This window comes from Lontra canadensis, unplaced genomic scaffold (genome assembly GCF_010015895.1).
Source record: "Lontra canadensis isolate GAN:19392208 unplaced genomic scaffold, GSC_riverotter_1.0 scaffold25, whole genome shotgun sequence".
Classification (NCBI taxonomy): domain Eukaryota; kingdom Metazoa; phylum Chordata; class Mammalia; order Carnivora; family Mustelidae; genus Lontra; species Lontra canadensis.
The window spans coordinates 11,653,675-11,672,408 of record NW_022631019.1 but is presented as its reverse complement, the minus strand read 5'-3'; the positions used below and the strand labels follow the sequence as shown (position 1 = coordinate 11,672,408).

At 45.8% G+C, this 18,734-nt stretch overlaps 1 protein-coding gene across 1 annotated transcript in view; it reads left to right on the top strand.

The window, feature by feature from the left end:
• The first annotated feature begins 1,070 nt into the window (after positions 1 to 1,070).
• SDHB (succinate dehydrogenase complex iron sulfur subunit B) overlaps positions 1,071 to 18,734 on the top strand; it is a 29,518-nt gene continuing 11,854 nt past the window's right edge. The window contains exons 1-2 of the mRNA XM_032863558.1: positions 1,071 to 1,217; positions 11,673 to 11,800. Coding sequence (XP_032719449.1) covers positions 1,146 to 1,217; positions 11,673 to 11,800 — 200 coding nt within the window. The 5' untranslated portion in view covers positions 1,071 to 1,145. The remainder of the gene's footprint in view (positions 1,218 to 11,672; positions 11,801 to 18,734) is intronic.

The following is an 18,734-nucleotide window of genomic DNA, read 5'->3' as shown; positions in this document are numbered from 1 at the left end:
AAAACCAAAGACTGTAAAAAGATGCCCTTCATATGTTAGAAATAAGCAGGCAGAGAAGGGAAAACGTCATTCCTGACAAACACTGATACCTGCAAAGCCAACTGCGTACATAAAGTTTGCCAGAGGTGACCCAAGAGACCAAGCCACTTGGAGGACTGAGGTAATCAAGCCCCCGGAGGGAGGCAGGCTCTGAGATGAGCCTCGGAGAGGTCAGGGAAAGCAGCTGAGAGGACTGAACTGAAGACGGACACACACGGACTTCTCCCACAAGACTACTGGCAGGCTTAAGTGAGATGATGGAGCCCAGCGCTAGGCTTATCGCAGGTGCTCAATCAATGGTTTCTGGTGCTATATGGCTAAGTAAGCCACCAACGGCTGGCTCCCCTCTCCCCACTATTTTACAGAGCAAAGCTCGCTGAGGCGTGAGTGCCTGGTTGCGTCCCTATCCCACAGTAAACCTGGTGAGGGCAGGAACTGTGTCTGACTTGCTCACTCACAACAGCGACCCAGCGCCCAGCACAGAGCAGTGCTGCTGGTGTATCTTCAGATGGATGGATGGATGCTTGGGTGGGTGGGTGGATGACCCATCATCTTTGACATCCCCTCGTTTCCTTCATCAACCCTCCCAGTTTGCCTGGGACTGAGGAGTTTCTCGGGATGCAGGACTCTCGGGATGCAGAAATCGGGACAGTCTCGGGCAAACACACTGTGTCTGACAACTGTCGGACTAAAGCCGATAAGCTCATCACTAAGAGATGAGTGGTACCCCTGACAATTCTTCAGGAAGGAAGGGGGCTAACATGGGGACGGGACTCAGATCGGAGGGCTCCTCCCCACCCCACGGTCTTAGCCCGGGTCCTTACAACACCCTCCCCTCCAGACTCCGCCCCCTTCTGGGAAGGTCACCTTAGGAAGGCGGGAGGCCAAGTGGGCATGCGCCGCGCACGCACAACTGCGCATGCTCGCGTTTTCTTTCTCCGCCTTCCCTCCTCCCATTCGGGAAACCGGAACCGCCTCCCACTCGGCGGCTCCAGCGCAGCTAGCGGGTCCTGGGTGGACGCCGGCTGGGCGCCGCGGTGCTCGGCGGGACGACGGCGGAGAGCGACCTCGGGGTTAAGGGGTGGGGCGCGACGTCAGAAGCCAAGATGGCGGCGGTGGTCGGAGTCTCCTTGAAACGCCGGTTCCCGGCTGCAGCCCTTGGCAGAGCCTGCTTGCAGGTGAGGTGCGGGGCGGGAGGGAGAGGGCAGGCAGGAGAGTGATGAAGGCGGCCTGTTGCTCAGGGGGCCGTGGAGGAGGCCGAGGGAGCACAGCGCAAGGCCTCAGGGAAGGGGAGGACCCGCTCGCGCTGCGTATTGCTCGGGTCTGGGCGTGGAGCAATCCCGTCCGTTATCCTGCGCCTCGCCGCAGCCTGGGAGGTTATCAGGGCGGAGGTTTTTTTAAAGATACGGGAAAAAAGTTCGGAGAGGAGTCTCGAGTTGCCCAAGGTCACATGGCAAGCGAGTAACACTGTTGGAGGCAGAATTATAATCCATACCTTTGGGCGCTAAGCTCTTTCTCTGTCTTCAAACTAGCCACTGTGGGAGAGACAGACCTGCGGGAGTGGGAGGGATGGGAACTGGGAAGGGAGGTCTCTCCTCCAGCGTGCAAGATTGAGGGCTCAGTAAATAGGGACTGGGCCGGGATTGGGAAGGGAAGGGGAAGGGAGACATGGAGGCAGATCACTGTCTCCTGAAGGATCTGGGCCCTTCCTCTGGCGGGGGGCTGCGGGAAAGACTGGGTGTCATCCTCTCAGTGTCTCTGTCTGTAAAGGGCATACAACAATACCGAGCGCGAGTTTTGGCATGGATCTCATAGGTACAGAGCTTGGCGCTGCCTTCCTGTATTTGTTTATATTACTCAGTGTGCAGTGGTACGTCTCCCCACACCCCCCCTTGTATGGTCAGGAAACCACACGCTTCTGATCTACGTTCTAAATGGGGCTGTTTGTAAGGGGGAGGGAAATTGCCATGGCACGCATAAAGGACTAAAAATTTACACATTCCTTTCAAGTCTGTTTCCTCCTCTGGGCTCCTCAACAACCCCTGCAGGGTGGGTGATTAACAGTTCTCTACCTCCTCAGTTTGAAAACGGAGGCCCCAGAAAGAAAATTTTACTTGTTCAGAATATGATGGCCAAGAACTGATAGACCTAAATCCAGTTTGCTTGTTTTTTTTTTTTTTTTTTAAACATGATAAGAGAAAAACTCCTAGCACAGATCTGGACACAGGTGAACCCAGAATTACTAGTTCCTCTCCCCTTCTTGTGCTTACGTGAGGATATCTCTCCCTCTAAATACTGCTCTGGCCCTATCAGACAGTGTATGTATGGCCTGTCTTCTGGTACTAGCTCTTTCCAGTATGCTGGCTGTGAACTCAGACAAGTCATTTTATAGGCTCTCTGAAAAGGGGCGATAGGGAAGGAGGACTGCCTACCAGAGCCTCAAGTTCAAGTCCTCTGAGCATTAAATTGATGACTAATAATGACCTTGTTTACCAGTTCCTTTTATAGTTGCTGAGCAAGCAATGAAGGTGTGAGAGCCCCACCAATGAGAAGAGTTCTAAGGTCCCTCTTACGTGAATGAGTGAGGAGAAGGCTAATTTATTTCATAGGTCAGTTTCGTAATTCCAGGTGAGGCCGTTGCAGGGTTTCCTGAGGGCAGGGAAATTGAAGAGTCCCTCCTCTCCAGCTCTTAGGGATGTGCATTCATTCCCATAAAAGCCACCTCAAAAGAATCCCATAATCAGGAGCACCTGGGTGGCTCAGTCGTTAAGTGTCTGCAGTCAGGAGGCGGTTTCTCTCTCTCCCTGCAACTCCTGCTTGTGCTCAGTTGTGCTCGCTCGCGCTCTCTCTCTCTGTCAAATAAATCTTTAAAAAAAGAAAAAAAGAAATAATGAGCTTGGTGTATTATCTAAGGTGATACTCCGGTTCCTAGGACTCTTAAGATACAGGATTTCCCTTCTGAATATCTGTTCCCGTGAATCATAGTTCTTGCCTATAAGTGTTTGGCTGTAATGTATTAATTGATTGTGTTGCCTTATTTCTTCATCTAGATTGTGAACAACGTTAGGGCAAGTGCCGCCTTCTCTCATTTGTGTACCTCATTGCACTTAGCACTCGCAGGTCTTAGGATACCTGTCTGCCAATCAGAATGATACAGAAACTGATGATACTGCCAGTGTTGAAAAGCAGAAATTACATTACGGACTATGCTAGCCACTTGGCCCTCCAGTTTAATCTTACGAGGTAGATACTAATATTCCCTTCTCTTTATACAAAAGAGGAGATAGAATCAGAGAGGTTCAGTAATTTGCCAAAGAACACACAGCTACTAAGTGGTAGAGCTTGGATTTAAACCAGTGCCACTCACACATTTCAGAAACAAGCCTGCACCTTCTGTTTTACTCAGGCTTATGCAGACTTCTTTGCCTTCCTCCTCTCCCATTTCCACATCTTTTCCTACCTCCAAATCTTTGTCTGCTCTATTGAGCTCTAAGCCTGTTCTTAAGGAAGGTTTCCTAAAGAAATAACAAGCAGCCTTTAGCGTGATCCAGAATTCACCCTATCCATCCTCCTCAGTCTGGTGCAGTCCAGTTGTTAATTGTCTTGGGACCTTCCTTAAATTAATTATAAACTATGGAGTTAATCTTATCTGAGATTTTCTAGAAGGCCATGCTCAGCCGTGAATACTCAGTTTTATAGATCAAGGTAGAAATGCCTTTGAAGGATCTTCTTTGAGCTTGTAGTATAAATTGCTGGAGAGACCACAAGGAAAAAAAAAAAACTTAAATTGCTCCCACCTCCCCACTTCTGCCCATGTATTCTCCTTTTCTTCATGTTACTGTGGGAGAATGAGCAGGACTCCTATGGCTAACCCTTCATTCGCGCTCTGTATCCCATCGCGCATTCAGAGGTAGTTCTCCAGTGAATCTGCCCTTCCCTCCACTGGCAGTGTTTCCCTCTCCATCAGATCAGCAGCACGCAAGCATGCTATAATCTCTCCCACTGTTTAAAAAAAAATAAATAAAAATCCAGCTACCACCCCATTTCCCTATTCATCTTTATACCATGTGGCTTGAGCCAGAAACTGGAGTCGTCCTTGCTCTTTGCCACACTCTCATATCCAGTCTCTGAGGAGCTCTTGTCAGTTCTTTCTCAAAACCTATTCAAAACTTGGGGCGCCTGGGTGGTTCAGTGGGTTAAGCCTCTGCCTTCAGCTCAGGTCATGGTCTCAGGGTCCTGAGATCGAGCCCCACCATCGGGCTCTCTGCTCAGTGGGGAGCCTGCTTCCTCCTCTCTGCCTGCCTGTCTACTTGCGGTCTCTGTCTGTCAAATAAATAAAAATCTTCAAAAAAAAAAAAAAAAAACTTATTCAAAACTTTACCACTTCCTGCCATCCATAGCCAACAACCTGGTTCAAGCCATTGTCATCTTATAGCTGATGACTGATTACTGCAATTCTTACCTAGTTTTTTTGCTTTCGTCTTTGATTGATTTTCATAACAGAAGCCAAAATGATCCTTTCAAAACTTAGGTCTGACTTTGTCACTCCTCTGCTCAAAATCTTCAGTAGTTCTCGTCTTATTAAGTGTAAAAGCAAAAACCCTTACAAGGCCAGGGCACCTGGCTGGCTCAGTCGGTAGAGCATGCCACTCTTATCTCAGGGTCATTTGGACCTAGAGCTTACTTAATTAAAAAAAAGTGGGGGGGCACCTGGGTGGCTCAGTGGGTTGGGCCTCTGCCTTTGGCTCGGGTCGTGATCTCGGGGTCCTGGGATCGAGTCCCACATCGGGCTCTCTGCTCAGCGGGGAGCCTGCTTCCCCCTCTCTCTCTGCCTGCCTCTCTGCCTACTTGTGATCTTTCTCTCTGTCAAATAAATAAATAAAATCTTTGAAAAAAAAAAAAGTGGGGAGCACTTGGGTGGCTCAGGTTAGTTGAGCCTTGGACTCTTCGTTTCAGCTCAGGTCATGATCCCAGGGTCATGAGATGGAGCCCACATGGGGCTCTGCCCTCAGCATGGAGTCTGCTTGAGGTTTTCTCCCCTCTGCCTCTCACTGCACATTCTCTCTCTTTCTCTAAAATAGATAAATAAAACCTTTAAAAATAATGTATGTACTCCAAAGTTTGAATCTCAAATATACAACCTCCACCAAGTACATTTAAAGAAATTTGCTAGGGGCGCCTGGCTGGCTGGCTCAGTCAATAGAGCGTGTGGTTCTTGATCTCAGGGTCATGAGTTCGAACCCCATTATGGGCATAGAGAAACAAAACAAAACAAACAAACAAACAAGACCTTAGAAGGTCCTTTGTGATCTGGCTGTACTGGTAACTTCCTAATTCCCTTCGCTGTCCTGCCCTTCTCCCTCACTCTGTTCCCAACTACACTGACGGCCTTGGTGCTCCTCAGACACATGCCCGCCCCAAGAGTGTCCCCTCTGCCCAGTTTGCTCTTGCCCTAGGTACAGGCATGGCTTGCTTGCTCACCTCTTTCAGAGGTTGCTCAACGGTCACCTTTTTAATGAAGCCTTCTCTGGCCACCCCATTTAGAATTGTAGAATTACAGCCAGGACCCCCATTCCCTTCTTTTTATTGTCCCCTACCACCCCCCCCCATTGCACATACCCCCAGAGCCCACATACTGTCAGTGTTAGTCGTGTGTGCCTCCGGCCCCTGCAAGCTCCGTGAGGATCAGAATGGACGTGTATTTTGCCCTTGATCCCCAGGGCCTAGAACAGTCCCTGGAACACGGAAGCCACTCTGTAATTATTTATTGAGCAAATAAACAAATGAATAGGTCTGGGCCAGCTACTACCTACGAACTTGCTAATTGTATGAGTTGAGTGTTCTTAAATTTGTTTGTGAAGACGGATTATCTTTTTCGTGCTGTTCTAGTTCAGACGCGTTTTCGCCACAGACAGAATGGGTGTAGGGTGGAACTTTGGAGTCGAAGGACCTGTGTTTGCATCCTGGTTCTTTCGTTGCGTGATTTTTTTACTTTCATTTTTTAACTGAGAATAATAAAATTTCTGTTGTTGAGATGTGGTAAAGATTAGAGACAATTTAGTACAACACTTCACGCATGGTAAGGGCTCAGGGAATCGAAGCTCCCCCACCCCCTTCTCCTAGGATACCCATGTAACAAACTTTTAAGATTTCTCTGTTGCACGAATTTATTTGTTCTTATCGCAGCTGCCATATTCCACCATTCCTTCACTATAGAACCACAACCTCCTCTGGTAGTTTTGATTTCCGTATCTTCTCTCCTTCCTCTTGGCCCTCCCCCGCCCTTATCCTACTGAGTGTTGTATAAAATATACAAAACAAGTTTAAATTAGTTGTTTAGAAAAAATCAGTAACACTTTGGGATACCCCAAAATTTATGTTGGGACTCATTGCCTTATGGTAGTACTCTGTTTTGATGCCCCCCCCCCGCATTGTTTTTGTCTCACATCATTTGTAGGATAAGAATTTAAATGATCTGCAAAAAAAAAAAAAAAAAAAACAACCCTAATCACATTGGGGAAGATCTGCATGAGCAAGTCTGCAAATACATGAGCAAGTCTGCAAAATACAAAGTGGATATGAAGCTGACTTAAGTATCAGAAGTGTCAGGGTGAGGACCTGTGGCCGGTAATGGCCATCACCTTTGATAAGCCTTTGTGGGAGTGAGACTGAGTTTCCTGGGACTGGATGACTTTGCCCCCTGACAGAACTACTAAAGCAGCCTTCACAGCCATGGAGCTGGAGTTGGCAACTCCAAAGTCCCAGCTTCTTTTGAAAGTCCAAGCTTTACTAATGTTTTGCCCCCCCCCCCCCAAAAAAAAGCTCTGTGTTTTAAAGGCATTTTGTCCCTCTTTCTCCCACCACCTACCACAGGGAGGGCAGCCACCCACGTCACTGTCACACAGCCCAAGTTACCTTCCTGGGCATTTATCCCAGAGAAATGGAAACATGTTCACAGATATTCATTGTAACTTCATTCGTGTACCCAAAAACCGGAAACAACCCAAATGCCCTTCAGTGGGAGAATGGCTACACCAGCGGCAATCCATGGTTCCATGAAACGCTACTCGGTAGTAAAAAGAAACGCTACTCGGTCACTCTCCAGAGAATTATGTTGAATAAAGAAAAGCCAATCCCAAAAGTTTACATACTAGATGATCCCATTTATATATAACGTTCTTGCAATGACAAAATTACAGGAATGGAGACGGATTAGTGGTGGCTAGGGGTTAAGGAGTAAGGGAGGGAGGCCTGAGGGCTGTGGGTGTGGCTTTGAGAGAGCAGTCCTGGGGGTCTTTGTGGGGTGGGAATGCTCTGTGTGTATCAGTGTCCATGTTCTGGTGGTGGGTTGTGCTATAGTTTTGGGCAGTGTCTTCATGAGGGAAATTGAGTAAAGGATTTGAGAGATCTCCTTATTTCTTAGAAACGCATGTGATTCTGTATCTCAAAATGAAAAGTTCAATTTTTTTAAAACAACAAATTCTGGACATACCTAACACTGAATTAATCCCAGAAGCATTATGTCGAGCGAAAGAAGCTAGACCCAAGATTATCTGATTGCATTGATGTGAAATTCTGTAACAGGCAAATCTGTAGTGATAGAAAGCACATCAGTTACAAGGGATAGGGTAGGGCACTGATTATAACGGAAAACTAGAGAACTTTCTGGGTGGAAATGTTCTGTCATAATTACGGTAGGAGTTCTACCACTTCGTTAAAACTCATCAAACTATACACTTAAAATGGTGAAATTTATTGTAATGAGTTATACCTCATTAAATCTAACCAAAACAAGGTGGAGGCACTAAGCAAGCAGAAAGCTGCTGGAATAAGTATCTCAAGTAATCTTTTTACTTCCTCCACTTTGTCTTACATGCCACAGGGTGGCGCTAACCACATGTTCTGCCGTTTTACAAAATGTAGTGGGGGTGCAGGGGGCGGGTGCCTGACTGGCTCATTCGCTAGAGGGAGTGACCCTTGATCTCCAGGTTGTGAGTTCAAGCCCCATGTAGAGCTTAAAAATAAATAAACTAGAATGGACTAGAAGAGAATCCTGCCTTTAATTCTTTAAAAGGGGGGAGGGGGAGAAGATGGGGTCCCTAATGGAAGACATTCTGTTTTAAAAATTACTTTCCTTTTACTGCTGATCCGAGTCAGGTCGGTGATAAAGGAAAATACTACTTTTATCTTCACTTTCATTCTCATATTTTCTGTGTTTCCTTTTCTCATACTGAGAGCTGATGTTTATATTTTCAGCCTCACCTAATTCAGGACACTTTTTTGCCAGTAGGTAAGACCATCACATTTCTTGTAGTTACACAGTTAACCTTCCCAGTTTCATCTTTTTTTAATCAGCTTATAAGAGAACTAGCTGGCCTGGGAGATAGTCTTCGTGTGTCTGCATACAAACCGGGGGGCTCAGCTGCGGGTTGCTCTTTGGACTGACAGGATCTGACGACCGGCCCCCCCCCCCGGCCCCGCCCACCTCGCTGCCTCCTATGTAGGGCCCAGGGTACTTGCCTGGTGTCCTCTACTTGGATGAAAGAGTTTCAAGGGCTATGCGGTGGGAACAGCATGTTTGTATTTGTCTAATGCTCAAGTTTTGCTTTTTTCTTTTTTCCTTTTTCAAATTTATTTTAAGTTCCAGTAAATAATTTTTTTGCATTTTTCTTCAGTTATTCCTAACCATAAATTGAACTGCCGTACGCAAAGACCTGGACCAGGCATGCTGGGAGATGTAAAATGTTACCTGTTCCATGCTGTGAATGGTTAATTTTATGAGTCAGCTGGGCCACAGGGTGCCCAGGTAGTTGGTCCAACATTCTGGGTATTTCTGTGACGGTGTTTTTGGATGAGTTTAACATTTAAATTAATAGACCTGGGTGGCTCAGGTCATAGTCTCAGGGTCCTGGGATCGAGCCCCACGTCAGGCTCCCTGCTCTGTGGGGATCCTGCTTCTCCCTCTCCCTCTGCTGCTGCTCCTCCCTTTGCCCTCTAACTCTGCAGTCTTTCTCTCTCAAATAACTAAAAATCCTCCTTAATGTGGGTGAGCCTTATCCAATCAGTTGAGGACATAAGTAGAACAAAAGGCTCCTCTTCCTCCAAATAAGAAGGAATTTCTCCTGCCTGATTGCTTTCCAGCTGAATATCAACTCTTCTTGGGTCTTAAACCTGCTGGCCTTTGAGCTAGAACTGTATCATCGGCTTTCCTGGCTCAACATGGGCCTTCAGACTCTGGCTGGATTTACATCTTTGGCTCTCCTGGGTCTCCAGCTTGCCAGCTACAGCTCTTGGCACTTGCTATCCTCCATAATCATGAACCAATTCCTTATAATAAAATCTCTTCTTATAAATATGTGTAAGTATGTATATATTTTTTCATACATATGTAGACATGTATATGTATATATAAATACACATACTTCTGATTCTATTAGGAGAACTCTAGTATACATACCCTCAAAGAATTTAAGACATAAAAAGAAGACAGAACTGAGAAGAGACCTGCAAATATTCACAGATAAGTAGGATAGTGTAGTATTTAAGAACCTGGGTCCTGGAGTCAGACAGACAGACTTGGGTTCCAGTCATGGCCGCTCTCATCAGCTCATCATAAATAGTGGCTTTAAAAATGAGTCTTGGGGCGGGGGCGCCTGGGTGGCTCAGTGGGTTAAGCCTCTGCCTTCAGCTAAGGTCATGATCTCAGGGTCGTGGGATCGAGCCCTGCATCCGCATCCGGCTCTCTGCTCAGCGGGGAGCCTGCTTCCCCCTCTCTCTCTGCCTGCCTCTCTGCCCACTTGTGATCTCTCTGTCAAATGAATAAAATCTTTAAAAAAAAAAAAAAGAATATGAATTTAAATACAAAATTTTTGAGCAATAGCACCCTTTTGGCAAATACGTTTGTAGGAAAAAGCTGTTCTGGTGAAGGACGGAAGGAAGGAGTCAGACCAGGCCTCTTCACCTGACCCTCTCGTAGCAGTCCCTGCAGTGGCACCCCAGGGTTCTGGGCTCTTGGTGTGAGAGCCGCTGGCAGAGACAGAATGTCCAGGAGATGGAATAGAATTATCCTAGAGAACAGGACTTAGCTGTTTGTTAGTTCCCTAAATGTGTTCTCTTCTTTCCTGTGCCCTGAATGTTTGTGTTTCCCCCAGAATTCATACCTGAAAACCCAGCCCCCACTGTGATGGTGCTTGAAGATGGAGCCTGTGAGAGGGCATTAGGGTTAGATGAGGTTATGAGGATGGGGCCCTTAGGACAGGACTGGCACCCTTAAAAAAGAGGAAAAGACAAGATCTCTCTGCCACATGAGGACACGGCAAGAAAGCAGCCATCTGTAAACCAAGAAGAGGGTCCTCACCAGACACCAAGTCTGCCTGACACCTTCATCTTGGACTTCCCAGCCTCCAGATCTGTGAGAAACAAGTGTTGTTTAAGCCACCCAGGCTTCAGCATCTTGTCACGGCAGCCCAGACACATGAGGACACCTAATCTAAAAGCACCAGCATCTCATTTTGACAACTCCAGTAGCTTTCTGCTGGTTTCTCCACATGTTGTCTGACAGTTCTTCCTTCAAGCCAGGGATAGTCTTAGAAATAAACATGATTATGTCTCCCACCTGATCGTTTGTGCTGGCCTCTCACTCTTAGCATAAAATCAAAATCTTGACCTGCTCACATCTGCCACCACCATCCTTACTCAAGCTTCCCTCACTCGGACTTCTCTCAGGTCTCCCAGATGTGCTGTGCTCTCCCCCATCTGGGCCTCCACGCGTGTTGTTCCCTCCATTTATACACCCCACTCCTTCCCCTGATCCCTACTCCTCAGGCCACGGCTTGAATATCCCTTATGGGGATTTCCCCAGTCTCCTAGCACAAGTCTACTGTGTTCTTCCCTCTTTATACTGTTTTATGAATATTTAATTTCTCTCTTGCTGGGGCTTCTGGGTGGCTCAGTCAGTTGAGCATGGGTCTTCCGCTCAGGTCATGATTCCAGGGTCCTGGGATCGAGCCCTGCATCAGGCTCCTTGCTCAGTAGGGAGTCTACTTCTCCCTCTCCTCCGTGCTGCTCCCCGGCTTGTGCGGTCTCTAGCGTGTGCACACGTGTGCTCGCTCGCTCTCTGTCAAATAAATAAATTAATTAAATTTCTTTCTTGCTTATACAGAGTAGATTCTGTGAGGGCAAAGACGGTTTCATTATGTGCTACTTCACCCGCCCCCAGCACCTTGTCTGGTATGTGCTAGGTGCTTATTAGTGTTTGTTGGATTATCAAATGACTCACTGCCTTTCTCAGGAAGACTCTTATCAGGAGGCACCTTGGTGGCTCAGTCCATTAGGTGTCCAACTTGATTCCGGCTCAGCTTGTGGTCTCTGGGTTACGGATCAGAGCTCCGCTTTGGGCTCTGTGCTCGGCAGGGAAGTTTGCTTTAGGCTCTCCCTCTGCCCCTCCCCCTCTGTGCACACAGGTGCTCCCACTCTAAAATAAATAAATCTTTAAAAAAAAAAAAAAAAGAAACCTGTGTGTCAGTCATGAGTGGGCTTGTATCCAGTGTGGAAGTTCATAGTGCCAACTACACACAGGATTTATCTTGCAATTTTAATTTTTTTTTTCCTCTTTCTGAATTTTTCAATTGCAGGCCTGCCGGGGGGCCCAGACAGTTGCCGCTGCAGCTCCCCGAATCAAGAAATTTGCCATCTACCGATGGGACCCAGACAAGACTGGAGATAAACCCCGTATGCAAACTTACGAAATTGATTTGAATAAGTGAGTATCTGTGTGAGAGCTAGGTATTTGATAAATGGAAGTGAACTCTTGATGTGATTGAAGGACATGCTTTTCGCATCCTTAGAAGGTTTTGTTTTGTTTTGTTTTTAAGATTTTATTTATTTGTCAGAGAGAGAGAGTACACACAAGCGGGCAGAGAGGCAGGCAGAGAGAGAGGAGGAAGCAGGCTCCCTGCCGAGCAAGGAGCCCTATGCGGGACTCGATCCCAGGACCCCAGGATCATGACCTGAGCCGAAGGCAGCGGCTTAACCAACTGAGCCACCCAGGCGTCCCATCCTTAGAAGGTTTAAAAACAGACCATTCGGTGGTCTGGAATTTATCATCTCCTTTTCAAATAAGAATGAGGTATGTATCTGATTCAGAAAGCTAACTGGGGACTCCTGGGTGGTTCAGTCAATTAAGTATTTGACTCTTGGTTTCACCTTCGGTCTTGATCTCAGGGTTTGGAGTTCAACCCCCCATGTTGGGCTCTACTCTGGGCTTGGAGCCTACTTAAAAAGAAAAAAGAAAAAATTAATACCAAGAACAACAACTTTTTGAAAAATTTCTTTCCTTTCCCCAAATCAGAGGATGACAAACTCCTAAGAATACTGGTAGGGCGGGTAGACACCACAAATTTGGCTGGAATGGTGATAGGAGAAGAGAGGGATGTAGTTAAAATATTAACAACCATTTGTACCTCTATTATTTTTTCAATTTCTGTCCCATCAAAGTACCACAAACAGGCACCTGGGTGGCTCAGTTGGTTAAGCAACTGCCTTCTGCTCGGGTCATGATCCCTGAATCCAGGGATCCCGAATCGCACATTGGGCTCCCAGCTCCATGAGGAGTCTGCTTCTCCCTCTGACTTTCTCCCCTCTCATTCTCTCTCTCACTCTCTATCAGATAAATAAATAAAATCTTCAAAGTGCCACAAACTTAGTGGCTTAAAACAGCATGGATTTATTATCTCCCAGTTGTGCAGGTTAGAAGTCTGGTGAAGGTTTCATCAGACTAAAACCAAGGTATCAGCAGGCCATGTTCCTTTCTGGAGACTAAGGTGAAATCCATTTTCTATTTTTTGGGCTGTTGGCAGAATTCAGTTCCTTACCATTGCAAAAGCGAGGTGCTGTTTCCTCGTTGGCTGTAAGCTCAGGGCTACTTCCAGCTTTTAGGCCTCTTTGCTCTGTGGCTCATAGTCTGGCCTCCAGGGACCCCAACAGCAGCTTGAGTCCTTCCTCTGTCTCTGAGGCACTGTCTTTTATAGGTTTCCACCCTGAAGGATCTCCACAGGTAGCCAAAGAGAAGGAAGGGGAGTGAGTTGGGGCTCGAGCTTCCCACTGGGCCCCCCACCCAGCCCCCCCTTCTCTCCCCAGCATAACCAGAACTTCTCTATTTTATGACCTCTTTCATTTGTCAGTTAGTAAGTATTTTATTTCTGTTGAACAAAAGCTTCTGTGGTGCCAGAAAATGGTTTGAAAACAAATACTATCCACACTTTCTTTGACTTTGTATCAACACATAAGTTCTTGATATATAACCTTGTCAAGCAGACAGTTACCAAATACTCAGCAACCAAAAATCATATGTAAAATTCAAAGAAAAGGAAATTATACAGGGCACTTTTTTTTTTTTTTTTAAGATCTTTATTTTTTTGACAGAGCGAGCACACCAGGGGGAGGGGCAGAGAGGGAGAAGCAGCCTCCCCTCTGGGCCAGGAGCCCGACATGGGGCTCAGTCCCAGGCCCCTGAGATGATTACGTGAGCCAAAGGCAGACGCTTAACTGACTGAGCCACGCAGGTACCCCCCACCCCGTGCCCCCCCCGCCCCTAATACAATAAAACTAAAAATTCACATCAGAAGCAAAAGACTCTGAGCTACTTGAAAATTAGAAAGCACTCTTTTAAATAACTGCTTTATTAAGGAATAATGTAAAATATTGTTAGCTGCTTGGAAAATAAAAGCATTACAAATCAAAACTTACAGAATGAGGCTAAAACTGGAAGAGTTAATTAGTAATTTTTAATGATAAAATTTTTTTTTAAAGATTTTAAAGATCACAAGTAGGCAGAGGAGCGGGGTGGGAGCATGCTCCCTGTTGAGCAGAGAACCCAATGCGGGGCTCGATCCCAGGACCCTGAGACCATGACCTGGGCCAGAGGCAGATGCTTAACCCACTGAGCCACCCAAATGCCCCAAATGATAAAATTTTAAAGAGGAATTACATTCACTTCCAGTCAGAGTAGAGTAGCTTTCATCAGATTGCCCTTTCCCAGACAGTAGCTGTAAACTTTGGAAAACTTCAGACAAAACGTGAGAAGTAATGACCTGTGGGCACAGGAGAGTAACTGTCACGGGCAGGTACTGGGAGGGCAGGCCATTGGTGCTTGGAAGAACAGAATGCTGCTGGGCAGATGAACAGGTTTTTGGGTGCTCCTTCCTGAGGGCAGACCCCACTTGATGTGTAGGTACAAAAACAAAAATTAAACCAGACTTAATGACTGAAAAACGGGAAGGTACACTGTATGGCTACCACAGCAACCAGAAAATGGGGCAGAGGGGGGCTGATTCTATTTATGGACTCTGTCCAAGTTGGGAGTTCAGCCCATATTAATTGTTGCTTAAAAAAAAAATGGGGGGGGGGGCACCTGGGTGGCTCAGTTGGTTAAGCAGCTGACTCTCAATTTCAGTTCAGGTCATGATCTTGAGGATGTGGAATCAAGCCCCATGTCAGCCTCCACGCTCTGCAGAGTCCCCTTGAGATGCTCTCTTCTCTGCTGCTCCCCCTGCTTTTGGGTGCCTGCTATAAATAAGTAAACAATCAGGGGCAGGGCTCCTGGGTGGCTCAGTGGGTTAAGCCTCTGCCTTCAGCTCAGGTCATGATCTCAGGTTCCTAGGATCGAGCCCTACATCGGGCTCTCTACTCAGCGGGGAGCCTGTTCTCCCTCTCCTCTCTGCTTGCCTCTCTGCCTACTTGTGCTCTCTCTCTCTGTCAAATAAATAAATAAAATCTTCGAAAAAAAAATAAAAACAATCAGGGACATCTGACTGGCTCAGTAGACCATGCAGCTCTTGATCTCTGGGTTGTGACTTCAAGCCCTGCATTGGGCATGGAACCTACTTAAATTAAAAAATATTTTAAAAATCAGTACTCTCCAGAGAGACAGTAAAATCCAGAGTTTCTACATCATGTTATTCACAAGGTCTAACATACAGTGCAGCATCACTAATCATACCAGGAACAGTGAGACGGGACCCAAACTCAAGTGGAAAGACAAGCAGTAGAGGCCACCCAGCCTTGAAATAACCCAGTTATTGGAATTAGCATACGTGGATTTTAAGTAGTTTCACCTATGTTCACAGATTAAAGGGAAAGATGCTCATGAAATAGGAAGTCTTAGCCTGGAAACAAAAACTTAAAAAAAAAAAAAAAAAAACCTTACTGATCTATGGAATGATATCAGAAGGTCTCATATACGTAATCGGAGTCCCAGGAGGAGTGGAGAGAGAGAATAGGCAAAAAATACTTGAATAACTAATGGCCAAGAATTCCCCCCAAGCTGGTGAAAGACATGATTGACATATTTAAGAAGTTTGGTGAACCCCAAGCAGGGTAAATACAAAGAAAACTACCTCCAGGAACATCATAATCAAATTCCTGAAGATCGAAATAGCAAAGAGAACATCTTGAAGGCAGGAAGGGGAAAACATGTTACATCTGGGAAATAGTACAAATGGTGGTTTACTCTCCTCAGAAATTGTAGACACCGAAAGGCAATGAAATGACATCTCTAAACTACTTCGAAAAAACACTTACCAACCAGAATTCTGTACTCAACAAAATGATGAAGACATTTTCAGATAACAAAAAAATAAAAGCATTCATAGCCGGAAGACCTGTACTACATGAAATGCTAGGAGTTACTTAGGCTAAAGAAGCTTGGTTCTTCGGAAAAGAATGAAAGTCACTAGTTACAGTAAATTAAAAGACATTTTTCTGCTTACTTTCATTAAAGTATATATAGGACTGTTTAAAGCAGAATTACAGTATCGTGTAGCATACACCTCACACAGATGTAATACGTATGAGAACTAGTGTATGGGCTGGGAACAGGTTGACCTATAAGGTTGGAAGCTCTTACATGTAATGGTACAATATTAACTCTAAGTAGATCAAAAAGTTAAGGATGCACATTAGAATTCTAAAGTAACCATTTTGTTTTTAATCCGGAGAGAGCAAGCTATAAAGCCAATTTATAAATTATATGGAATTCCAAAAATATCTCCTCACTCTAAAAATATTACTTAGGAGAGCCTGAGTGGCTCGTTTGAGCATCCGACTCTTGGTTTTGGCTCACGTCCTGATCTCTGGGTCCTGGGATCCAGCCTCACAAGGCTGGGAGTCAGCTTGAGGATTCCACTCCCTCCTCCTCCTTCCCCTCCTCCCCTTCACACGCACATGCTCGCTCCCTAAAATAAATCTTTTTTAAAAATAAATAAAAATACTACTTAAAAGAAGTCAGGAAAGAAAGAACGGGAAAAGAAAGATGTTGGGACAATGAGAGACCCAAATCCAACCACATCAATAATCCTACCCATGCAAAGGCAGTAAACACTCCAATTAAAAGGCAAAGATTGTCAGAATAGATAAAAACCAAAACCCAATTTCATGCTGCTTACAAGAAATGCGCTTTAAATATTGTTAAAAACAAAATTCAGCTAGGTAAATTTTAAAGATGTACTGGCTTTGTTTAACCATTCCTGGATCTGGCAGCATCCAGTCTAGCAGGTGGAAAGGTGCTCCCCAAGGGGCACGCGATGGCTTAGTCAGTTAAGCATCGAAATCTTGATCTCAGGGTTCTGGTTGGAGCCTACTTGAAAGAAAAGAAAAAGGAGTTCCCCAGAGCTGCACAAAATGAAAGATTTATAGGCAGACAGGAGTGGGAAGAAAGAACAAAGCGTATTGGTTATGTATGGCCTTGTGGTCAAAGAATATGCTCTAGGGGCACCTGGGTGGCTCAGTGGGTTAAAGCCTCTGCCTTCAGCTCGGGTCACGATCCCAGGGTCCTGGAGCCCCACATTGGGCCTTCTGCTCAGCAGGGAGCCTGCTTCCTCCTCTCTCTCTGCCTACTTCTGATCTGTCAAATAAATAAATAAAATCTTTTTTAAAAAAATAAAATACGATGCAGGGGCGTCTGGGAGGCTCAGCCCGTTGAGCATCTGACTCTTGGATTCGGCTCAGGTCATGATCTCAGGGTCCTGTCGGGCTCCATGCAGGGCATGGAACCGCTTTGGATTCTGTCCCTCTGCCCCCGCCATTCCCATACATATATATATTTAGAGATGTAAAAGCTAGGAGAAAATTCTGTGTATTCATGAAACCTCAGGAAGGGGTGTGGTCTTAGATTTAAAAGTGATAGTATCCTAAGAGGAAGAGGTAGTCAGTTTAACGATGTAAGCATTTAAATCTGTGTTTTGAAAAATTGCCTTTTTCAAATTGGGTAATTTGAAAATTGGGTAATTCTACTATCCAAATTAGAACTCAAATAGCCAGTTGCTGGTTGAGGGCTGTGTGAGGGAGGGGGAGGGTTAGCATCAGATATAACAGATTTGTGGTATATATTTTGGTCTTGTCCAGGCTTTCTCCTAAAACCCTTGTAAATCCTAAGAAATAAGAGCTACAAGGTCAGGGGTGACTGGTGGCTCAGTGGGTTGAGCCTCTGCCTTCGGCTCAGGTCATGATCTCAGGGTCCTGAGATCAAGGCCTGCGCCGGGCTCTCTGCTCAGCAGGGGACCTGCTTCGCTCTCTCTGCCTGCCTCTCTGCCTACCTGTGATCTCTCAATCTCTCTCTGTCAAATAAATAAATAAATCTTTTTTCTTTTCCTTTTTTCTTTCCTTTTTCCTTTTTTTTTTTTTTTTAAAGAGCTACAAGGTCATCTTGTATTATTATAGTTTGGTTTTGCTCCCAGTTCCTGAAATAGCTCTGGATAAATAATAAAGGTAAAGTGGGTGGTCCTTTGTTATTCATAACAAGCCCCTTTTGGCCATTGGCATTTATGTTAATGGGGTGGTTTCTCGAAATCTAGATAATCTCCTACTTCAGTGGGAGGAACCAATCCTTTCAGGAAGTTTTGGATCCCTCAGCCCTACTCCTTGACCTGGGAAGAGGGACCTGAAGTTAAAGGTCGAATCACTTAAACCAATAGGCATTACTCAGTCGTGCTGAGGCACTGAAACATTCCTAAAATTCATGGAGTGTGGGGTTCAGAGAGCGTGGGTGGGTGAACTCGTGGGGTTGTGGGGAGAGAGCGCGGCTCTGTGCATCTCTTCCATTTGGCTGTTCTACTAAATCATAGTCCAGTAAGTTAACTGTTCTCTGAGTTGTGTGAGCCTCTGTAGCAGTTATCAAACCCAAGGAAGGGATCGTGAGAATCTCTGATTTGTAGCCAGCCATTCGGAGCACAGGGGACAGCCTGGACTTGGGAGAGTCTGAGGAGGGATCTGACGCTGTCTCCGTGTCGATGGCGGCAGACTGAGTTCCAATGTGGGACACCCAGCTCGTGTTGCAAGGTTGCTCGGTTCCAGAAGCTACACATTTGGTGACCATGAGTATCTAGTGAGGTATCGGGGTGAGCAGGTGAAAGGTTCACAGCTGAAAAAACTGCCTTTAAAAAAACGTTCCCAGATCTCGTAAGTAGAGGGGCAGAGAACACAGTGGACAGTTTCGGGCATTGGTTGTCTAGAAGGAATAGGCCACAGGCGTGGATTTTCGTGTGTTCTGTTCTCTGGTGCGCCTCCAGCATCCCGACCAGAACCCGGCACAGAGCAGACTTGCCGCTAACAGTGAGTACAGAAAAATCTCTGATTTTATGACATTTTATGACATAATTCAATCTCCCATTAAAAACACTGACAATGGTAATACTTCTCCC